Source organism: Falco cherrug, chromosome 8 (assembly GCF_023634085.1).
Source record: "Falco cherrug isolate bFalChe1 chromosome 8, bFalChe1.pri, whole genome shotgun sequence".
Classification (NCBI taxonomy): Eukaryota; Metazoa; Chordata; class Aves; order Falconiformes; family Falconidae; genus Falco; species Falco cherrug.
In genome coordinates, this window is record NC_073704.1 from 4,210,234 (window position 1) to 4,234,770 (window position 24,537).

General features: G+C 42.3%; 1 protein-coding gene across 5 annotated transcripts in view; it reads left to right on the top strand.

Moving 5' to 3' along the window:
* The first annotated feature begins 3,770 nt into the window (after positions 1-3,770).
* Positions 3,771-24,537, top strand: part of STAT4 (signal transducer and activator of transcription 4) — a 44,167-nt gene continuing 23,400 nt past the window's right edge. For 3 of the 5 annotated variants that reach the window (XM_055718501.1, XM_055718505.1, XM_055718502.1), the window contains exons 1-5: positions 3,780-3,927; positions 6,602-6,730; positions 8,229-8,373; positions 21,632-21,730; positions 22,523-22,615. In XM_055718501.1, the coding sequence (XP_055574476.1) occupies positions 6,603-6,730; positions 8,229-8,373; positions 21,632-21,730; positions 22,523-22,615 (465 nt within the window). In that variant the 5' untranslated portion in view covers positions 3,780-3,927; position 6,602. Of the gene's footprint in view, positions 3,928-6,468; positions 6,501-6,601; positions 6,731-8,228; positions 8,374-21,631; positions 21,731-22,522; positions 22,616-24,537 lie in introns of those variants that run through there. The other 2 variants (XM_055718503.1, XM_055718504.1) reach the window with 2 other exon arrangements.

Sequence of the window (24,537 nt, forward strand, 5' to 3'; positions counted from 1 at the left end):
TGCTGCTCCACACCCTCCTCTCTCCCACCTGTGGTCCTCACACTGCTCCCCCATTCAGGCTGCCTTATCTTGTTTAAAAAACATGTAGATGTGGTGCTTAGGGACATGGTTCAGTGGTGGGCTGGGCAGTGCTGAGTTAATGGTTGGACCTGATGATCTTAAAGGTCTTTTCCAACCTGAATGATTCTATGATCTTCCCCTGCACACCTCAGGCCTTTTCATCCTCAACCATCCAAACTCTAACACCATAGGAACACAAGCCTCTTTATTCCCTACACCTAAATAAAGTGCACTTGCCTTCCAGTCTCCAACGAGCTTCTGTAAGGCCCCAGGCTTCCCCATGACTCACTGTAATGTCACAAGCGATTCCACTCATTTTCCAGCACCCCTTGCCATGAGGATCACACCCTTGTTCTCCTGCCTCCACAGCCATAGCTGATACACCCAGCATCCTGCACCCTAACAGCTGGTTCCACAGCTGCTCCCCATCCTACCAATCGACCTGCCTGCATTGCCGTACCTGCCAGCAGTGGGGGGAGAAAGGAGGGAAGAGGGGAATAGGAACATCTGCCCAGAAACTGGTCTCTCAGTCTCAGATGAGGAATGACCTCAGATTCCCCTGGGTTTTGAGAATGACACCTTACCGAACTTTTTTCTCATGGCCTCTTGAAGCAAGCGTGAATAGATATTTGCATCAGATAATAGGAAGAATAGCATCATCTGAACAACAACCACTCCACCATATAGCTTCTTTTCTAGGTTAAGCAGAGAAACAGCAAGCCACAAGGGGATCGGAAACCTCTTACTGTCTTATTGAGGATCATATGAACTACCTGTCATCTTATCGTTATGTATAGCAGTTACATAAGGATGCTCAGAGAATGAGTATTTAATCTAAAAAGAAAAATAGTTACCAATGTTTATTTAAAGGCTAAGGAAAAAAGTACAGTGCAATAGTTCCCCCTACTGACAGCACAAAATCAAATTACTAATCAATGTTATTGCCTGGGTGGTCCTCAAACTACTAATTGAGTGTCCCGATGCTGTACCTACACAAGCTTACGGGTATGCAGTAAACAATGTGAAAATCAGCTGCCTTAGAAAATTATGAACATTTTCCAAATGCTAGAGAAGAAAATTTGATAAAACTCCAGTGGATCCCCACCTGAGATTATTTATCACATATACAAAAATGACAGTATGCAGTCCTATGGAAAAAATTATAAAATGCACGTGAGATATGTATTCTGAATGAAATTCCAGGATATCCATCAGCAAAAACAGAAACATAAGTAAAGTGCAGCTGTATAGCTTCCTGTGCTTGCTGAAATCTAAAGGACAGATGGCAGGTCTAAGCAGAGACTTGCCAAACTCCAGCTGCATTTGGGGTCTGACCTCTTTGGACAAAGAGCAAGTCTGACATTCAGCCTGGTCCCCAGTTCCCAGCAAAAGGCTGTGAAAATACTGTAATTCTGCTCTAGTGTCAGCTTTTTTGAGCGAGTGGCAGCTGAGTTAAACTGGAACCAACAACAGGCACTTACAGAAGTCAAAACACAGTTTGGGACTAGATGTGCATCTGGTCATGAACAGCAACAGAAGCGTTCCTCCAGCCTTATACGCCCAGCTTTTGTTTCTGGGTTGTAAAGCTAACATGATTTTGCACTCTGGTCTTTTAACAAAAAAGTAAGAGGCTGAAGAAAATCCTCTAGTACAGCCTATCCTTATCTCATTTGAAAAAGATAACGAACAAATACTCAATGATACAATGTAAAAGAATAATAGAAATAGAGAAATATGCACTGAACCACACAATTCTATAAATCGGAATTTTGCAGACTTCTGTTACTATCCAGAACCTCTGTATACAAATTCACCTTAAAAATTGCTAAATGCTACTAAAGATAATGCCAAATCTCATTTCAACCACACGTACAGTGAATACGGTGCCTACCCAGCCAATATGCAGACATGAGTCAGCTGCTGACACCTGCATGCTATCTTCTAGGAGTTGTCTACATAGCAAAGTTTCTCACATCACTTTCAATTCTCCTTCTGCTCTATCTGGAAAACATTACACATCAATAGTGACAAGCACTTTCCTCTCAACTACAACTCCAGCACCTGGCTTTTTCACTTGAACAAGGTTTCACGTGTCTCCTATGACAGAGTGTAATACCACTTGGTCGGCTCCTGGCAGCTTTTGTGAGCATGTCTCTTACTCCAGGTTTGCACAGCCTGGTGCAGAAAACCTTCAGTCATGACTGAGGTTTCTGGCAGGACAAAATATGATAAATAAAACAATAGCCGGTCAAAAGGACCCTCTTTAGGGCAGACTGCAGCTGCTTTGCGTCACATCAGAGCCTCAGCCCTACCACCCAAGTTCTGTGCTAAAGTAAGCTGGATTTGAAACGGTCATAATTTAGCATTTTCCACTCGCTTTGGTTTTAGCAGCATTGCACCTATTGTAGAAATCCTTTTCCCAAGAATATACTTCTTTAGGGAAGAAATACTCGAAGCACATCTGTTGCCGTAACTCTCACTGTAAGAATATTATTTACAGATATGACATTGGATTGTTAACTCCTTAATTAGGACAGGGGTCAAATCTTTTATTTTGGAGAGAAGCTCCTGCATCCCAGGCACTACCTGAAATGAGGGATGCTGTTGGGAGCCACAGCACATGTCATTTGCATGTTCTACCACCAAACTTCTGGAAGGACTAACATATATATATATGTGTGTGTGTGTGTGTGTGTGTAACAACTGCTGGTTGTTATAGCAGGAGCTTGGCGGCTGGCATGTGCCTTGGGAAGCTGCTGGGTCTGTGCCGAGGAGCCTGGCTCCCCAGGGGCATGGTGGCTCCCGCCATGGCAGGCCCTGCACTACGAGCCGGAAAGGTTTTAATGTTTTTAAAGTCTCCTGAAGATAAATAACTTCTTTTCTCCTCAGAGCTTTTCTGAGATGATTGCTTCTGTTTTGCTGGTACCCACATTGCACATTCCACAGCACCTGAAGCCCAATGGTACTGAGGCACCGGGGAGGGCTGGTGGCTGCCCGGGGGTTCTGAAGCACCCAGCACCGCTCACCCGCAGCCAGCCTGGGGTGGCACCGTGCGGGGGAGCGCGGGGCTGCCCGGGGCAGGGGGCTGTGCAGGGGCAGGGGGCAGGCCGGGCCCAGGGCCCGAGGCCACCGTGTGAGGGTCCCCAGGGCTCAGCGCCGGGCCCTGCCCGCGGGTCACCCCAGCCCCAGGCAGCGCCGCAGGCCGGGGCACAGCGGCTGGGCAGGGCCGGGGGGAAAGGGCCCGGGGGGGCGGCTGGGGCCGGCTGGGCACCAGCCCCCGGCCTGCCCGGGTGGCCGAGGCGGCCGGCAGCGCCCTGGCTGGTGTCCGGAGCGGCGTGGCCGGCAGGGCCGGGGCAGGGAGCGTGCCCTGCGCTGGGCACCGGTGCGGCCGCCCCTCGGGCCCCGGGGCAGCTTCGGGCCCCTCACGTCAGGCGGGACGCGGAGGGGCTGGAGCGTGTCCGGAGCGAGGTGGGAGTCGGTCCCTTCTCCCCGGGAACGAGCGGCAGGACAAGGGGAAACGGCCTCAAGCAGCGCCAGGGGAGGTTTAGGTTGGGTGTGAGGGAACATTCTCCACCGAAGGGCGGTGAAGCCCTGGGCCAGGCTGCCCAGGGGGGTGGCGGGGTCACCATCCCCGGAGGTGCCCACCCGCGCAGCTGCGGCGCTCAGGCACGGCGGTGGGTGACCGCCGGCCCCGCCGCTCTCAAGGCCGTTCCCCGGCGCGGAGGCCGGCCCGGGGCTGACGCACAGGAAAGCCGCAGCGGCGGGGCGGGCGCGGCATAAAGCGCGGCGCGGCGGCGGGCGGAGGGAGGCACGGCCGCCCGGGACGCCGCCGGCAGCAGGCAGGGCCCGCACCCGCGGCTCAGGCAGGTGGGGTGCGGCGGGGCCGGGCCGCGGGGCGGGGGCAGCGGGCCGGCCTGCCGGGGCAGGCGCTGGGGGAGGCGGAGCGGGACCCTGCCGGCGGGCCGGGCGGCGCTCCGGTGGCGCCGGTAGAGATTCACCTTCAAGCTGGAAGAGGGGAGACCTAGATCAGAGATGAGGAAGGAGATCTTCCCCGTGAGGGCGTGAGGCGCTGGGGCAGGCTGCCCCGAGCAGCCCCGGCCCTGGGGGGGTCAAGTGGAACGGGGCTGGGAGCAGCCTGCTCTGGTGGCAGGTGGCCCTGCCCAGGGCAGGGGTTGGGACTGGATGGTCTTGGGAGGTCCCTTCCCAGCAGCCAGCCTGTGGTTCTACATGTGGTCGCGTTAGAGGCTCCCGGGCAACACCGGCAGCCTTTGGGCAAGCACTCGGCCTCCCAACGCTCCATACCCGCTGTCACACACCCCTGGGCTAGTTGCTTTCGGGGACGAGCCACAGCAAACCACAGCTATCTTAGCTACTCGTGTGGCTGCTTTTGTGCAAAAGGAAAACACATGTGGGCATGTATTGTACCGAGCGCTACAAAAATCCCGTTTACAAGCCATACCCATGTGCCCTGCAAGCGTTCATGCCTGTGAGCATCCCCCCATGTTACATAGAAGGCCTAAGGGGGTTGCAGCCTGGACAAAATCTTGCTTTGCTTTTCTTTTTTTTTTCTTTAGGTAATAATATTAAATTTTCTTACTAATCTTTTTAGAATGTCCTAATCACCAGGATTCACCAGGAATTGCAATAAAAAGTCCTGCTGAAATTGAACAGGCTTAAAAATCTTAATTTCTTCTTTTTCTGAGCATGAGTTAAGAACACCTCATGATCTGGTTCCTTGTATGCATCTCAGGAAATAAGGTCTGTGATTGTTTGTGACTATCAGTATAGCAACAGAGATAGCGAAACGCTCCTGTGCGTTACTCCTCCTCAGCAATTTCAAGAAACAAAGTAAATGTTCAGGCAAATATTTTTTCCTCTCTAAACGGAAGTAATAAAGAGGAGGGAAATATCACTGGGCACATTTCCCTGACGTTACATACAGTGCCCTTCATACCACACACAGAATCATCCCATCCAGCCTTGGTTAAGGAGAAACTAAAACCTGCCAATCTCACTTTTGCATGAGTAAGTACTCATGACTCCACTACACCTTGGGATACTTTGTCTTTTTATGTTTTTTCCTCTGACTTAAGGAACCACAAAATGAAAGACCACAGCATTAAAAGATTAAAAAGTTTAAAGTTCTCTACTTTAAACTGTTGACATCCTGAAACCGTAATTCAGAACTGGAAATAGGAAAGCTGTTTATAAAAATGTCAGCTTTCTATAAAAACATCAATTTTGATGAAATTCTTTTTTTTTCGGGAAAAAATTCTGTCAAAAATATTCAAGCAGATATAATATGTTGACCCACTGCAGTACAATCTTTAGCCCATGACTGGATTTTCTGTAGACTTAACACAAACAAACATTCTAACAAATGGGAAGACAGCCTCTGGTATGGGATCAGGGTGTGGGCAGAGCCCACTTGAGGACCAGGATCCCAGGGCACAGACCCTAGGGCATCCCTCTTCTCTGCTCATCCACGATGGCCTGTTTTCCACCCTACTGTTGACTTTTTATCCCTGTGCCACATCTAGAATTACAGCCTGGTGTAGCATGCCCTGAGGCAATGTTTTAGCTGTAGTCTTTCCTGCATTGAAAAAATCACCATGAAAATGGTGGGTTCACCAGTGGGATTAATGACGAGGCAGCACAACCCTAGAGTGCAGGCCTCCAGAAGGTAATGTTCTCCTAAGTAGGGAGTCAGTCACTTGGGCTGAGGTGTCTATATGGAGAGCCTGCACACCCAAAACAATCCTTTTAGCCCACAGAGTGGAGCAGATACTAATTCAGCCCACCTAAAATCTGGAACAACCAAGCTTCTAACTCCAGAATCTCAGTAAACAGCCAAAACTTACTCGGGATAGGTTTTTTTCAGTAAGAATTTCAGAGCCTGTCATTGGGTGATGCTACTCTTGCTTGTCTTACAGGTTTCATCTAACTTTACACTTCCCAATTTTTTTTTCTTCAACTCTCAGAATTCTATGGCAATTGAAAATGGAAAAGAAGTACTAGATCAACAATTCAGGCTGTAAAACGTTTGTTCTCAAAACAGAGAATGTGGGGCTCTAGGAACAGCACAGTAACATGCAGCCGTTAATGGCTTTAGGAAAAAATTTGAGTGATATAAATTCGCTAAGAGAACAAATTGATTGCTTTCTACTACCATAAGAATAGTTTTACTTGGATTTGAAGAGTACAGCCCTAAGATGCCTTTCTTAATGAGTGATGCTGTGTAACTCTCCTTGCTTTCTAAGTGTCATACAGTACCCCAAAACATTTGCATTACGGAAGGAAACTGGCGGAGGTGCCCAATCAAGTGTGAGAGCTAGAATTTCTTTTAACAGTCTTGCTCACTGTTCGCACCCTTCCCTTTGACAACTAACTTTAATCAAGTACCATCTGCTGTGAAAGACAGAATAAACAGGAACATTAAAGTATGTAATGAGAACTACAATGAAAATAAGTGATTTATACTCATTGGATCATTCATTCATGACCTTTCAATGGCAAACACGTTTCATCTTTTCTTTTGCAGTATGTCCCAATGGAGTCAAGTTCAGCAATTGGAAATCAAGTTTCTGGAGCAGGTAGACCAGTTCTATGATGATAACTTCCCCATGGAAATCCGGCACCTACTAGCACAATGGATAGAAAGCCAAGATTGGTAGGATTAAATTTATTCCCTCTCTTATGATTTCAGTCATGAACAATTCTTTCATTATCTGGCAGATTTTAGGGTGCTTCTTTGTCAACTGCGCAGGCATCTGCACTTCAAGTATAGTATCCCACTAGTTATGGATTTAGCACGTTGAACTGTTGGAGTTTAAATTTAAGGAGTGTCTGGAGATGAGGTTTCATTTGAACTTACTCCTAAAGAAAATCCAATAATAATGGTTTAGCAAATTAATGGTATTACAGTTTTTTCATAGAAAAAAGTAACGTAAGTTATTTTTCAATGGAAATGTTATACATTTACCTCTTGCAGCATAAAATTATTCACTTGTCCAAAACTGCACTTAAAGCTGGATATATAATTTTGGGGAACAAGCAAGCTATTTGCAGGAACTGTTCTCTATGAGGTGAATTTATGCACGAGTTTTATCTTAAGAAAACTCCAAACTAAATGCAAGAAAAAGTTTATATTCACTGTAGCAGAAAGAGACATCTCAATTTTCAAGCTAAATCCACAAGACTATTGAAGGACTATTGCAATTAAACAAATATCTGCCGAGGAATGTGATCTTTCCTTACAGTTTATAGCTCAGTGTTTGTGGGGCTGTAGGAACATGGGAAACTTTAAAGTCTCCTTTTTGCCATATTTAGCAGGCATCTCTCAAATAGGCATCTGCCACTTGCAGGGCAAGGAGAGAGAATATCCCAAGGACAAGGATGACATATAGTCCAAAGTCTATCTTCCTCTATTTAGCTTGCTAATGTTATTGCCCTTCATGTGCCAAGCTGTTCCATAAACAGAAGAACCAGTAAAGCCTGGTTTTGTGTGTCTTTGTGTCCTGCATACCCTTCACCAGTAGTCAGAGTCTTCCTGTATCCCCAAATAGTTTGGCTGAGTGAAGGCTCATCTGGTGCCTGGTGTGAAGAAATATATCTGCTGACTGGCCATCTGGCTGTTGCCTCCTGGAGCAAAGTTATTACTGCCATTTTCCTCAGTGGAGGCGCTAATTTGGATTACTCTCCTCTACCAACCTGCCAGTTTTCTGTGAAATTTGTAAGAACATACTATCTTTTAGACTTCAAGCCCAGTGTCAACTTTGTCTGAAACTGGGCAACAAAATCAGAAGTTATATCTGTGTGACTGACAGAGCAAGAAGGACTGTATGTGTAAGCCCCATTTCCTTTGAGAAGTGGGCTAAAAATGCTTAAATATTGACCGGACCAGAGACTAGAAAACGCCGGTTGTCTCCCCTCTGGCTGACTCCATAGCTGCACACTAACATCCTCACCCTGTCTTTATAGCTGCATATCTACTTGAATATAAATAAAAGGATCATAAAACCAATCATTCACAAACCTCTAACTATATGCAAGTCGCTATATATTTAAAGGCTTTTTTTCTGCTAGATTTCTGAACAGATTGTAATTTTCTGTACAGATAGATTGACACAACATTTTAAACGTGTGGTTCTCATTTGTGGATTCTTTAGGGAGGCTGCATCCAACAATGAAGCAATGGCAACGATCCTTTTACAGAATTTGCTAATACAAGTGGATGAACAGCTGGACCGGGTTTCCCAGGAGAAGAACCTTCTCTTGATACACAACCTGAAAAGAATCAGGAAGCTGCTGCAGGTGAGTCGTTACTTCAGATGACAAATTGCACACTCTTACTGGTTTCTAAAGGTAGTGTCCAACCTCTGTTGAACATGGTTTGTTCCTGTGCACAGCTCAGAGCAGTCCTGATTGCTATGGACTCTAAGCAGCTATGGGAAGACCAAGCCTTCAACAAGATAATTCAAAATAATAATTCCAGTATCTGTTACTTTGTGGAACAATAATTCACATTTTAATGCATGCTGCTGAGATACAGGTGCTGTGACTTCTTAGCTCTGTGTGTACCTGTGTTCCACTGAGTTCTTGAAAAATAAGACTATGTAGTGCTTATGGATGTTCCTGTTTTGTACAAATGTAATTATCACCTTTCAGACACATACAGATATTTAACTATGGAATAAAAATGCATATTTGGGGCTTAAAGAACCCTGAAAAAGAAAACCCTGTAAATCATTAGCATGTGTGCTATTTTATGCGCAGGTGGGATTATTTGTTATGAATGGTTTAAAGGTTTTTCCATTAGGCTTCTGCAAAATGATACTTATTTTGATTAGCTGAATGTTTCTCTAATAATTGTTTATCTAAATGCGAGGATTCTCAGAGTCCCACTTCATTAGTCACCTACTTCCTGACATCTCTCTGTCTGCTGCATAAAACAGATACACATCTGAATTTAATGAAAGTTTGGGTTTTCTCTTCTTTGATGGTGTTTTCCATAAGTACTTAAATGACAATTATATGGCTTGCAAAACATTTTCTCTATTTGAGATATATACATACATATATGCATACACACACTGGTCTGGAAAATCTTAGCATGACCATGCCAAATATTTTGTTCTCTTTATGGCTGTATGTCTTTCTATTGTTTATCCCTAATGGTGGCCTCTTAAAAATGTGACAATATTTCCATCACTACCACGATTTCTTCCAGTGTTATGCAAGCAGTCTCATGTAACTTAAAAATTAAAGTTGTTTTTTGTTTCTTTTCTGGTTTGTATAGCAGCACTATCCATAATTTCAGTACTGCTCAGACACACCAGATTTACTTAACTGCTTTTGGAGTTAACTAGAGAAAGGTTAATCCTGTTATTTCTGTCATGGTCTTGGCACACTTTACCACAGCAGAGCTGAGACAGAGCTGTATCGCCTTATTAAAAGTAATCTGCCACAGCAGCATACACATGGAAAGAGCATTTCAGGGCACTGAAATAAGCAGTTGCACTGGTGTATTCCTGGCTTAAAAGATTGTGCATGTATGGTTATACCATCACAATGTGCACATGCAGAAGGACTTCTATATATTTACCTACAGGCTGTACAAAATTAAAATCTCTCACTGGTCCTTTGTCTCTTCACACCATTTGTTTTATTCTAATATTTTTACCAAAACTTGAAGAGGCAACTCTGAATGCTCTGTGAAATTTGGCATATGTAATCAAGCCTTGGGCACACGCACCTAAGTTTACGTAATAGCCAGCATGAAAATGGCCAGAACAAAACTCATTTCATTAAAGTCCTGTTTGGACTTAAGTTTGGAAATTCTATTATATATTTCCAAAGAGCATGAAGCAAAGGAGGCTAATTAAAAAAAAAAAAAAAGAGAAAGGGAATTTTAAGTGATTTCTGATCAAGTGGTTTCTCAGGTGGCAAGGATCTGAGCCACAATTCCAGAACAAGCCAAAATTTTCAGCCAAGCCCCCCCCCCCCCCCAACTGTATAGCTAGGTTAGAGTCACCATATACTAATTGCAGCAGCGCCAGCATCAGAGCTGATCTTTTACTTCTCTAGATAAAACAACAGTAAAGGTCTATGTGGAGCAGTCTAACCCATCATTTCGCTTGATTGCTGGCTCAGAAAAGAAATGCTGCACAAGTTGTGAGGTGCACCAACTTATTTTCCCCATCACCCTGTAGCACTGTAAGGCCCTGACTTGGCAAGCTTTCTCAAGCAGCATGGTCTCTCTGCTCCCTTGGGGTGCAAAGGTCTGTAGGTTTGCAGTCTAAAGCATAATGAACTTCTTGAGAGAACAGGTGTGATGCTGGAATGACACTGCTTGTTAAAAAGGATCTGAGTCTTGAGCTTTGCAGTAAAATGTTTCCAGCTCAACAAAAAAAATTATAAATACAACAGCTCTCTCCACACTGATAATGTTGGCCTTTCTCCGTTACATCAAGTCAGTATAACCTGTATTCAGATAAAAACCTACTCATTCAGTTTCAAAACAGACATGAGAACCACCAGATGCTGAACTGCACTTTCACTATTAGAGCTTTTCCTGATTTCTTATGACCTTTAGCGCTATCAGCCACCGTCTATTCTAATTGCCAAAATAATTTCTATAGGCTGAAGTAGGACCAGACTCTTAAAACAGTGTTGTTACTATTGTTATTATGGATAAGGCAAATAACTTAAAGTATGTCTTAAAAAAATCTGACACAACAGTGTTTTTGATTTTTGTGCAAAATATTATGTTACAACTTCTAATTTTTAGAACATTGATGATAAATGCATTTTCAGCCAAAGCATGGGCTGCATGTTGTATAGAGCTGCACAGGCAGTCGCCTGAGTTTCAGCTGTTAAAATTATTTCTTTATTGGTTAGGAAAGTACATCAGGAAAAAAAACACTATAGTAGTGGTAATCAGCTGACATCCTATCCTTGTTATTAACTGTCAAGTATTATTAATGGACTATGAACTGTACATGACACATAGTATGGACAGTATCAGCTGTAACGTCCTATAATTTGACTATGCAAATTATGTAATTATGGGGCTAATTTTTTTTAATGCCTCACTGATTATATTTTATTGCTGAATACATGAGAAGCTTGGAACTGAGCATTTGGCTCCTCACCCACAGCTGGATGCATTTGCAGATACCTAACTCTTGCAGCTTGAGCTGGCTTGTGACAGTTCCGTGACACAACAGCAGCAAAAGGTGACTGATGTACACAGTACAGCACCATGGTCCCTGTTGTACCAACATCCCACCTAGAGAAAGGGAGACTGGAAAGGTGTGCTGTAAATCTAGCGAGATTTTTCACCAGCTTTGATGGACGGAGGACTGGGTTCCTAAATAAGAGAGGAAGCTGCCTTTGCAAACAACTTGTCATTTCTAGTGACTCTGCAAACAGTGTTGGTTTGATTTTCTCTGAAGGTTAGTTATCATGAGCCCACCTTTATCTTTGCTTTGCTCTCTAGCGCAAGCACTTCTTTGAAATTTCACAGTTCACTCCTCTTCCTTCCCCTCTATACCACACACACAGATGTACAGGCACATGTACAGCATGCACACACACACACAAAGCTGGTCAACCTCAATACATGATCTAAGTGCAATGTTTGTTCATTATTTTGAACCAAATTTTGTTTAAATATTAAATAATACTTGTGAAAATAGATAATGCTGGAAACCAACATTTATTACTAAGTATGTGGAGTAGTACGTTGAGCTGTGGTATAGGTCCCTAAATACTATGACAATAGCAATAATAAAATAATTAAAATTAGAGAACACACAAAAGCCATTCAAAAGCAATCTGTAGTTCTTCACAAAAGGCAAAATGAGGAACTAGTGTTTAATTAGAAATACAACTAGATCGTTAGCGAAGAGCCGCCGTAGAAGAGGAAGCAACGCACACTTTACAAATGGCTTGTGCAGCTGTTTGCTAGACAGCAAAGGACTCGTTAGAATCAAGATTCCTGGTGCTGTTAATGAATCTAGAGAGGATTATGCCTATGAGTTGCCAGCACTACAGCCAAGCACACCCCATCTCAAAGATCTCCCCGGGCTTCATTTTTGTTATAAAATGGAGAAAACTTTATATCCTGAGCTTCACCTGCAACATCTTTATGTAAACATCTTAGTTGCTCCATGAAAATAACACTGGAAGAAGTGGGAGAAGTGAGAACTTACCCGCCTCAAACTTGCAATACAAAGCTCTGTGCAATCTTAAGCATTGTGAAGGGTAGGAGTAGAAGCCTCAGTGGGAAGATGGGTCTGCCTGGCACCCTCGCTTTTAGGCCACAGGACCATCCCTATTCTCCCACCATTAGAGAAATAACTATGGAATGCGGCATTTCTGCTTAGACTGCTGACATTCCCAAAATAATCTTGTTTGAGGCAAAAGGAAACACTGACCAGCAAAACCACGCAATTTGACAAAGTTATAAGCACTTGAAAACAGGGCTGAGAAACTTAGCTTAGCTGCTGATGTTATTGCTAGCCATCAGTAGTAATTTGCTTCTCTATTTCTTGCTTTCATTGGAACGGTGCTTCTTGACATTGATCTGGTGTAAATGCACATATTAAAATCAGAGTCAGTGTTTTAGGTTAAAATTCTTCATGTTTACTTCTTACATTATTATTACTTCTCTAGTCACTAAATTGAATTTATTTCTATTACAGAGCAGCCTTTTGTTGTTGTGCTCTTCGGTGAGACACAGTACAGCACAGTCACCTGCTAAGGTTAAATTCCCTGTCCATCTTCCTACAGAACTCCTGCGCCCCCACCAGCAGCAGCAGTTCTGGAAAGGGATGAGGAGAGAAAATGTTTGGAGGCAGTGGGAGAAAGAGGGGGAAAACTATGTCTGTGGTTCTTTCTGCTGCTTAAAGCCTAGATGGAGAAAAGCAAAGCAGATTAGTCACAAGGAGATGGTTTGTGCTGTTGCCATGCCAACAAAATGTAGAGGGCAGATGTTAAGTTCAGATGAGCTGCCTAGCACTTCTAGGAACAAAATTGCAGATGCAACAGTCTACATGATCTTAGCCCATGAACAATGACATCTTAGTTTTCACAGGAAATGTTTTTAAATGAGAGCATGCCTGTCCCTGATGCAAAGCTCCTGTGCAATACGAGAGTAGGTTGAGTACACAAAGACAACTGGTGAAATAGAGACACTCATGTAAGACACACACTGTCCGTGTTCCTGACTCACATGCCAAAATGTGTGGTTAGGGGAGAGCAGCCAGGCTGCAGTGCGCCAGGGGAGCCAAGGCAGCGAGGGCTCAGAGTAGCCTGGGGATCAGAGGTGGCCACCATATCCCAGTGCCCCACCGCTCTGTTTAGGCATGGTGCTGGCAGGCGATTGCCTGTGGATCCACGGGTAATCCAGGGATGTTCATCTCGGGGATGTTCTTCCCCCTCCAGCTCCGAGCTGGAAATTTGGAGGGCTCAGCAGGTACCTGCTAGCCAAGGCATAGCTCTGCGGGATGCAGCCTGGCCCGTGCATGGCTCAGGTGGGCTCCCGGGAGCTGAAGAGCCGCTGGCTGGGCTGTGCTGTGCACTGCAATGGGTGCGTGACAGCTGCGTCAGGGAAAGGCAGAAATTCCTAGAAACGTCCTTCTCATAATTGAAGCTCTCATTTATACTCTGCTTTCAAGATAACTTCTGAAAGCAATCCCTTCTCATTAATGGCAACATGCATCTGTGTCACATCACTGTTTACGGTATTCAGGGGAAAATCTGATTACATAAATCTTCCTTTATAAAAGTGAAATAACAGATTTCAGGAATAATAAGAAGGGCTGCTCTGCTCATTACCATTGAAGCCTGAGTTAATGAGTATACTATGTGCTCTGGGAAACAATTTGCTGTAAATTATGTATATTCATGATATTAATTTAATACTCACAGCAGATTCTCAGGTATTGGTGAACTTTACCTGCTCACTAGCCCTGCTAGAGCCTAAGATGAGGGGAGGATCTGAGCGAGCAGATCTGTGTGCACACCATTAACACCCTGGGGACTGTGCTTTCAAAGGGAAAGGTCAGGCAGAATCACCAGATTTGCTGATTCACACCAACCAGTTATATAAAAATGAGCTTTGGAAGCACTGTAGTTACAATGTGGAGCTGGGAAATAATACTTGAGTTGTATTTCTTTCTCCTACACAGTCCTACTTTCTTATGGAAAGATCTGAAATAGCATCTGAAAGTATCTTCTGTCATCTTAATCAACATATATTAACATTACAGCACTTCTTTCCATAGAAAATTCCCCTTGTTTCTAAGTAGTACAAACCAACAGCATCTGACTTTACGCAGTGCTACTTAAAACAGTAACATGGTAGTGTGTTCCTGGTTCTGTTTCATATTCTTGGTTATATTGCCCAGTTTGTTTCCATCTGTAACGAGAATTGAACGCCTTTCTGCTTCTTCAGATAGAACAAAAATGAACATATAAAGCCTTTTTACTTCAGGTGACTGTTTACGCAAGTCACCGTACCAGCAGCGTAACATGCATAAGGGATCCTAAAATTATTTCAATACATCAAAGAAAATGGACAAAATAGCATTAGACCTGAAATAGGACATTCCAGTTGGCACTAAACAAACAATTCTAATAAGTACTGTGGTGAGAAACAGTTGCAAGGAATGGAAACATAGCCATTGATGTTTGAGTTGCAGTTTCCTGTTAAGGCTTACAACAGGGTGAGAATGGAACAAAAGAGAGAAAGTTTCTAATACACCACAGCAGATCCATTTCAAAATGTTATTTACATGTATTTAGCGCTCATGTAACCCACCAGATCAACAAAGCACCAAATTATAGCAGGAAATGCATTTTGAACCAGTGTGTCCTGCTAATACAATTCAGATTGATTTTTTTATATGAGCATCTTTCCCCCAGTGAGCTTTCCAGTTCAACCATTAAAGCTGTTTACAAAAAATTTTGTCATACAGATGGGAAATCCCACACAGAAATCTGTATGCTAAAGCAGCTACCTGTCTGCTGTTAGCAATTGCAGGCTGGTGACTGAACAGCGGCTAATAAACATTTTTTAAAAATGATTAATACAAGACTGAAAAAAGGTTAACTTATTAGAAGTAAAATATTTTTGCATTCCTATTTATTATTTAAAGAATGTGAGTCTAAGTTTATAAATGTTTTCAGTTTGGTTTTGTAGAATGAATATGAGTTAACTTACAAGTAGAAGTAAAAATACAAGCAAACAAACTAAACAACCTCTTCTGGGCTTTGTTCATTCTGGAGTATTAAGGGCCCAGTTGCAATCAAACATCTGCCTGAGAGATTAGTTGATAATACGCACATCTTCCTGGCCAGAAGATTAGGGGGTGGGGTTAAAAAAAATATCTGTTCTCTCCCTCCTCTGCTGTTTTACCCTTTTTCATAGGGAGCACTGTACTTTTATTTCTTCTGAAATAAACCTCATTTAAATAAGAAGCATTGCTACGTTATTAGTCCCCCTGGCTGCACAGCTTTACTGTCTGATGATGAGATCCACAGCCATGTATTTTTTGCAGCTGTATCTCACCCTACCTGCTTAGAAACCTGCTGTTCCGATAGATCATTCCTTGACTGGTTGTAGTGTCTGCTGTGAGCGACTCAGCAGTGGGATTTGGGGGCAAGCTGGGGGATGGAAAAAAAGATTTCTGCCTTCACAGCTCATTCAGTATGGTTTCACAGCTTTGCCTATTACAGTTTGGTTGCACATGCCCTAAAAAAAAGCTATGATCTTTTGGATGTTACACGTTTTGCGATATGAGAAAAGCAGAAGTACAACACTACAGACCTATGTATTAGGGCTTCCCACACATCATAGGAGCTGTCTAAAACAATGAGGTTGCCTTTAAGTTCTCTCATGTAATTTGAGAGGGGGAAGGGGAAATCTAAAAATAAAAGTCTAATGAGAGCAGTCTAAATAGATAGTGTCACAGGTACTTCCTCTTAAAGACCTAGATAAAACAGAGCCATCTTTCCAGTAGAAAGAGATTTTTTTGAGTAAGAATACTGCCTGTTTATATACAGGCTTTCAAAAAACTCCCAAGCACTTTACTTACATCAGAGTAACACAAAGACTGACTCTTTCTTTGTATTCTAGCACTGTCTTCATTAGACTTTCTGCCTGGATGCATAAACAAAGGTAGAAAACAAATGAAGGCAAAATGTTGTTTGTCATATTTGAAGGTGAAAACGGGAAGTAAGCGTGTATGGTTATGCCTTCCCACGCACACATTTCTTTGAGATACACAACTATACCAAAGGTTTCTTTCTTTCAAAAATAAAATTATAGAAAAAGTTTTTTTCTCCCTGTTTCTTAATTACATGAAAGATGAGATATCTGCTTATCTAGACAGATGCTGGGTATCAGACAGTAAAATAAGCATATCAAATGAACAACAGGGAAGGTAATGTATTTTTGCTTGAATTTGTAATCCTGTTTCCCTTCTTTCCATGTCCCATCTCCCTTCCATCAGCTTTTTAAAATATTCATTCAACTTCAACAAATACAGCAATAGTCATACTAGTCAACAGTTCCATGCCTCCAAGTAAAGCTGTTCTTGTATACAGTTAAAATGCTCGAGCAGGGCTTTTACAGCAGGAACAAGAAAAAAATCCAGCTGATGTTTTTCATTGTTTAAAGAAAAAAAAAAGAGAGAGAGAGAGAGAAAAGCAGGGAAAACACAACCAAATTCTGAAGTGCTTTTTCGCAATTAGAAAGCACTAAAACCTACTCAAGTCCTTTTCAAGGTCACCTTGAAAACCAGGAAATCACCAGGTAAAACCCTGACTGACTTTCTAAAGGTTGCACAGCCCTTCCTTGTACATTACAAGTAGAGACTAACAGTCACTAATACCTAATCCTCTAATGTAATCACCAAAGAGTCAGAATACTCCAGTAGTGCATATATAGTATTCACTTATAGATGTGCAGAGTATATAGAGACCTTTGACACATGAAAAGCAAGTTGGTCAATACTACTGTGGTTGGGAGTGATCTACTTTGTGATGGAGCAGCCCACAGGAAAATTATCTAAGTTTTGGGAAAGTGAAAAATGGGAAGAAAACTGAAAGAATGACCTTCTGGTCTAGATTTGTTCATTCTTCTCAGGAAAAGCAGTAAATTCCAGGTGCTAAAACTGACAGCTGTTTGGTGTTCTTTTAAAATGCACATGTATTTTAAGGTGTCATAATACATATCTTAAAGTTTCTCCATGATCTTATAGCTTACAGAACCAAATCCTGTGTTTTCCCAGCCACTGTTTCATCCATCTTAACAGATATTTGAAGCTGTTTTAAAGTTTGGCTGGAGGGTCTAAACTCTGCACACTGTAATCTATAAATTATTTTTGCAGAAATGCCTGTTTTTCTTAATGGTCTAGTAAGATACTATCACAACAGGTGCCTCTGGAGTAGAGAGGGTGCATGCTCAGCAGTGGTAGGAAGGTTTTCTCTCGGGGAAATGTCATCAGCATTCAGAGAAAATATTCACCTGTTCAGAATGAAAGTTTAATTTCCTCTGTTTGCTTAAATTTAGCATCATGCAAAGAAGCCAGCCCAAATCAGATGATTTGCTGTAAACCATAATATGGAAGACCTCAGCAAAATGGAAGAGAACAACAACGACAGTAATATTAGCGGATGAGACTAATGTTTCCATTTGAAACTTCAGATGAAAAGCGAATCCTCATTTTCTCTTTGTTGGTATTTATCAAAAGAGAAGTATAAGTTTTCTCTGTAAATATCTAAACCTAATAATACAATTTTGCATAACTACAGGATCCACACCCATCCTCCTTTCCTGGCTGCCAATTCTCATGTCACGCTAAGTTAGGATTCCCCCATGTCAAGTCTCTCTTTTCTTTTTTTTTTAATTTCCTTTATTTTCCAACTTATACTACTCTTTCAATGATAGGAAACAATTTCCCATTAGTCATTCAGAAGCCAAAGTCATTTGGAGCATATTCTGCCCTCAACCAAAGACAAAATGGAAATGCCGAGCACCAAGAGTTGGCAGTAGATGGATAATAAGGCACATTCTGAAGCAGCACGTTGTGTAGTGTAATTACTTCTGAGAAGTATAAAACATGGAGAGAAAAAATGCAGTGTTATTATTTTGACGGAGTCGAACAAATCGGCTATTGTGACTCTTAGTAATTATTGTTATTTAATAAGCTACAATTATTGAGATACTTAATGTCATAACTTATTTATTATTTATCAATGTATTATCATTGAGTTGCAATCCATCTGCTAGGTTGCTGCACCAGAGGCTGTCAATACGGCACGTATGGGACAGAGGCAGCTGTTGGAGGAGGCAGAGCTGAGCACTGACAGGGCGATGCCCGCGCAGGTGGCGCACACTCAGCTCCGTGCCAGCGGTCCTGCGCTCAGAGCACCCAGCTGTCAGGAAGGCAGGCAGGGCCCGTTCCCAGCCTTGGATCGCTCATGCTGCCCATCCACCCTCCAGCTTTTGTCGGAGGGGCTGCTGCTCCAGGAGGGCAGGTGGCCGTTCCCTATTGACCTGCTTGGTGTCAAACTGAACCAAGCTGAACGAGCACCAGACAGGCACAAGTACAGGAATCACTCTGGGTGCAGCTTAGTGCTAGAGCTTTATGAGTTAGAAAAGTGAATTTTCACTTCAGCTCTTGATTCAGATGGTTTTCTTTTCATGAAACAAAGAAAAAAAGAAAGAGCTTTTTAACATTTTGCATATGAATAGTATCTAGAAACGCTAGGAAAGTCCCTGATACCTGGCATTTTTTCTGGGGGATTTTAAAACATCCCACTGTCAGCAAATTTTTTTGAAGTGCCTCTCCTACATAAATGCATTTTCCAGCTCCAAGAGAGGATTTTTATTTCTTCTTGACTTAGTTAAATGAATTTTTATTTGACACCTTTTTGTCACAGGGCAAAGGCAAAAGGCAACCTTCGATGCTTAGAGTGCCTGAATTGTGTTGGGCGTCGGTAAGCTGGGACTAAACACTTCTCAAGCTTTGTAGCTTCAGATAGCCTGCAGGTACCAGCATGTGGTACGGGCCTCATGTACTAGCTCTCTACGTGGAAGGGGGCACCCTGTTTTACCAGCAAAAAGATAACAACAACAAGCAGAAATTAGCAGACATTAACTGAGGAATTAATACACACATCAGTGGATTTACACCAGTCACAGATTTGTCACCACAGCTTTCATCCCAAGGCTTATTAAAGACAGGACTTCTTTCTCCTCTAACCAAGGCGCAGACAGATGGGACAGGCTTAGCGGTATAGCTGACTGCAGCCGAAACAAGGCAAGCCTCTTCCCCCTCTGCCAGCCAACCTCTCCCGACTTCACGTGGGCTAGTCCTTAACAACGAACTCATCCTTTGCTGAGCAGCTTCAGTCCACCGAGGAGCAGAAAACCCACTCAGCAAAAAAGCCTGAGTGGTTTCCATCCCAGTTAGCTTGCTAAGGAGTCAGGCACTGGGCCGGCACCGCGCTGCCTGGAGCATGACTGTTCTCTGCAGCAATTAATTTGCTCCGGCTGTTGCTGTTGGGCTCTACCTTCACCTTACTTCCACATGAAGCTCCACTCCGCTCAACCTTTTGCAGGAAGATCATAGCCATGTCCCACAGTCCTGTATTCCCTTCCCAAAGTTCCATCCTGACACTACGCAGAGACTTCTTGGGAATATGCTCAGTAAAGGGGACCAGGGATATATTCCTGGAGCTGAAGTTCAGTTGTGCTGAAGGAAGTGTGCAGTGAGAACAGTTATTACCCTTAGACCCAAGAAGCTGGCAGGGAGAAACGAGTGATGGCAGATCTTTGGCACTGTTTGCCATGGAAATCTGCAGTGCTTAGTGTTTCATCTGAGACATAGCATGTCCTGGGGTAGTGCTACTCACCACTTCTTTTTTTTCCAGACAACCTCCTAAAATCACAGTCTAGCCCATAACGCCTGTTCCTCAGGGTGATACAGATGATTGCTGGAGTTAAGCACCACCCTGTGCTGCATTTAAAGCGCTCAAAGGATGCCCAGCACTGGGGCTGCTTTGGCTGTGCACTGGCTGCACTATGGGGCATGTACTTTATTTGTCCTGAGAAGACTTCAGAAACCCTAGAAACATTAGAAAGCTTAGTTTCGTTGCTAGCAATGCCATGGCAGTCACAGCTGCTCTAGAAGGGAATGTTCTGTACATCAGTTATTTAGTTTTAAGAGTCCTATGTCTTTCACCTTAGCCTCAACGCAGAGCCACAGTATAAGCAACAGCACGGTATTTAATACCAATTCTCCATAATTACAATTAACATTTTTAATACACTGTTTCTTTACCTTGTAATTGAAGTAAAAACATATTCTGGAAAAGTCTTTCACGTTACTTGGATTTCATGCAAAAGCACCCAGGAAACGATTGAGTTTTGTCTGTCTAGTAAAAAGTGTTAGAAATATATGTTTACTGTCATAGTAGTTGGCATATAGAAGCAGTGTGTTAACATTTCTATCAGATGTGTTCCCACCCTGTTTCTAATACAACAATTGGTATGAGATATCAAAGGGAAACACAGCATCAATTTAAGTATATATAAACTTGCTGTGCCACATTCAGAGAAAGCAAGAATAAATGAAGTTCTGAGTGGCAGCAAAATGTGATGAGAATAAAAATTAATCAGAAAGAGGAAAATATAACGAGTCCAGAACTGGAAACCATGGAGGAAAAGAAATTAACTGGATTAATTCTAGTGAATGGTTGAAAACGTTATGAGCATTGAATACAGGCCATCTGAATGAATGGTATGTGAATACTGCATAAAAGGCATGAAGGATGTTGAGAAACACTGAACAAATATGTGACCATGAAAGAAGCTGCTTGAGAGTCCTCAATGATTCCAATTTGATAAATACAGCACAAACCACTATGAGCTGAAATTGACCCAGTCCTCACTCACACATCAGCAGTTCTGTGCCTTATTTATGCTGGTGTAAAAACATAAGATATTTTTTGGTTCTTTGATTTGGGACAGGAGTTGCATCTTCCTTCATCTTAGGCACATTATTTATTGAAGGAGAAAAATTGTTCAGAGACATTAAGATTTGTCTTCTGGCTTTATGCTGAAGAAGCTTTTCTGCTCACATCATTACTGTATTGATATGCTTACAACTTTTGGTTGGCAGAAGTGCTACGTGCTAACAGTGACATCCTATTTCAAATGGAAGACATGATAAAATCGTGCCCAGAATGGGCTGACAGGAAAGCCCTTTCAAAACAGCTGCGTTAGCAGTGGAGCAATTTGATCTTCACATGGTGCACATCTCAGAGTTGTATCTTTATAATCTCCGTAGAACACTGTTAAGAATATTTTATGGCAATGGCACTAACTGATGCTCCACTGCAAGGCTGAACTAGCACCAACAAAGTTCAAGAACGGTAGGGGAGTCTTTTCCACCCACACCAAGCTCTAGCTCATAGACACTGAAGCACATGGTGATTTCCAGAGGGACACCCTGAATTCTGAATTTTTAAGAGTTGTATTGACTTCTGCTTACAGGGCAAATATCATGGTAATCCCATGCATATAGCAGTGATCATCTCAAACTGTTTAAGAGAAGAAAGAAGAATATTGGCTGCAGCTAGCATGCCTGTACAGGTAATGAATTACATTGCATTAATCTGTTCCATGTTAATCTGCTCACATGCTCTTAGGACCAAATCCTGCCCTTTCATTCCACTAGAGTGATTTGTGTGCTCTAGGGGTTACCAAACATTACCCTTTAAAACTCATGTTTGTACTTCGTTAGTGGCTCTACTGCTGCAAACATTGCTATAAGTGGACTTCTGTGTCACAGCTAATCTTCTGAGACTTTAATCTGTGGGAAAGGCTTTAAAGAGATTATTCTTTGCAAAACAGATGTGTATATTGTAAATTATGCAATGCATTAATGCACATCAATTATGTAATGCAAAACACATTCCATCTGATATGTGGAAAAGGCGTTGACAGGGTTTTTGTGTTCTTTGAAGAAAGAAAATATAAAATTACATATAAAACCTATTTTGGGGAAATTGTTACATAGTTAAAATCCAGATACAATTTTTAAGTCAAATGTGTCCTTTTTAATCACATATGGATATAATACTTACTCTTACAGGGTGTTGTGACATGGGTCTTTTTCAAAAATCTAATAATCTGTATCTCAGTCTCTATAATTTACTGGATATTTACTGTTTGCATTATACCCAAACCTTTTCACCTTTTGGATTTCAAAGTTAAAGGAGCATGTTTTTATTTTCTGTGGAACTAAACATATTTGTCTGTTTACATCAGTCTCCAGCTGGTAGAGGACCAGATTCTGAATTCCCTCTCTATGCTAGAACTTGCAGTACAGTTGCTATCACCTGTTATTACTCATCCGTTCATTATATGTTCAATGTGTTCCAGGGCCCACTGGAAAAGTCTCTGCAGAACTCCACGGTTTCAGAACGACAAAGAAATGTAGAACACAAAGTGTCAGCCATCAAGAACAGCGCTCAGGTATTTTGGGTTGGGTTTTTTTTTGGTCCTGTTTGCTTTTTACACAGCAGTGATTTCCGTACAGACATACCTGAACTATCTTTAAGCTAGGTAGCACAAAAACTTTTGCTAACAAGCTCTGCCACCCATTTTCCACTATTCTAAGAATCTCAGCCCAGACTAACTACTCAGGACATACCTGGATCCTCAGGTTTTTACAGCTGCTCTGGGTTCAGTGTGCAAGCTACCTGTTTTAAAGCTGTCGCACTCATCCCTACGCAACTTGAAGGCAGACCACCAAGTGCAGTAAGAACATAAACCACTGTCTCTAAAAAGACGTGGGGTTCAGTAAATGCATTTCTGCAACTTCACCTCTTTTAGTAGCTGGCCTTCGTGACCTCTGAGTCACATACCAAGATCTTTGTAAAACTGAAGGCTGTGTGACATAATTATGTTTTGGAGACATGAGGGTAGAAGAACATTGGGAACTGATGGTAACAATTCTCCAGGAGTTTCCCATACCATTGCAGGGCAGAGGCAAACCTGTAGCAGTGTCCCACAGAGACCTTGAAAGCTCAGTCAGAGAATACCTGCCCATTCAGGTCAAGGCAGGATAAGGATTCAGATTACCTGCAGCCTTTTTGCTATCCCACTCCCAGCTTTGCAGCAGCCTCAGTTTAGAAGCTGTATTTGAAATATCTGCCCATATGCCGTTCAAGAGCAATAGTTCTGGTATACTGGAAAGAGGTCCTAGTATCATCCTCTCATCAGTGTCTCCCTACGTGGTGAAGAATGGTTGGAGAGATGAAATCCTTGGAAGGATAAAGCTAGTTTTAGAAGAATGTGATACTAGATCTCTACCTATGTATAAAGTTATGAGAGTTGCAGAGCACAAGCAGGCAAAGCTGCAACCTAGCAGCCTACCATGCTGCTCCTTCTGCCTGCATGGGGAACCACAGCTATCCCTGAAAGGCCAGTGAAAATGAGAACAATTTCTAGATACAAGGGGGTTTTTAGTAGGTAATTAAGTTGAACACAGAAATCAGCCAGCTCCTTGTGTATGTAATTTCATACCTTAAACATATAATTTAAAAGTTTAGTCTCCAAAATAAAGAGTAAACCAAAATGGCTAATTCTGCATGTCCTAATTTAGCAAACAAGTTTTTGTGTTTTCAAATGCTTAACATGCACATCCCAGGGAACTAAAAAGGATTGTTTATGAGTGGTTGGCAGAATCGAGTCTTCCTATAAACAGCACAGAAACAGACCTTCGAAGTGAAACAAATGATCTCCTGCAGTTTTATTTTCCTTCTTTTGATGTGTCTTTTTTTGAATTATTGTTTGGTTACTAGAAAACACCTTCTAGACTTTCTGCAGTATGCAGGAGAACAAACTCTTGCAAAAAAGCTAAAACAGCAAAAATCTTTCATTTCTTTACTTGAATTCTTAAGTAATTAAATAAAGTCTCTGAGCTCAGCTCCTGCCTCTGGCTCCACCTTTCTTTGCTTTGCACACCCCATTCCCATTTCCATTGAAGTCAATGCAAAAGTATCCATTTGCCCTGCTTTAAAGTTCCAAGAAGAAAGTTACATTATTGGCATAATAATTTCAGTTTAGCTCAGGCTAAATGTAATAATTCCTACTTTCCACTTTGTCACTGAACTAGAAAACACAGAGTGGTTTAGCTGTATCAACTACTGTTTGACTGTGGGAGAGAGAACAATAGTTGGTTTTCTGAACAAGCAAAACAAACCTGTAGTTACAAATGTGCATTTATAATTCAGTTGCCTTTTCAAAGTTTACAAGATATTAAACCGGAGTTCCCAGAATGGCTTAAAGATTTTCAGATGGTAGGAAAAGAAAATACTACATTATGTATTTATCCATTACAAAACAAATTCCTTTTTATGTCCCTGTGAACGCACAAATAATTTTGCTTTCTT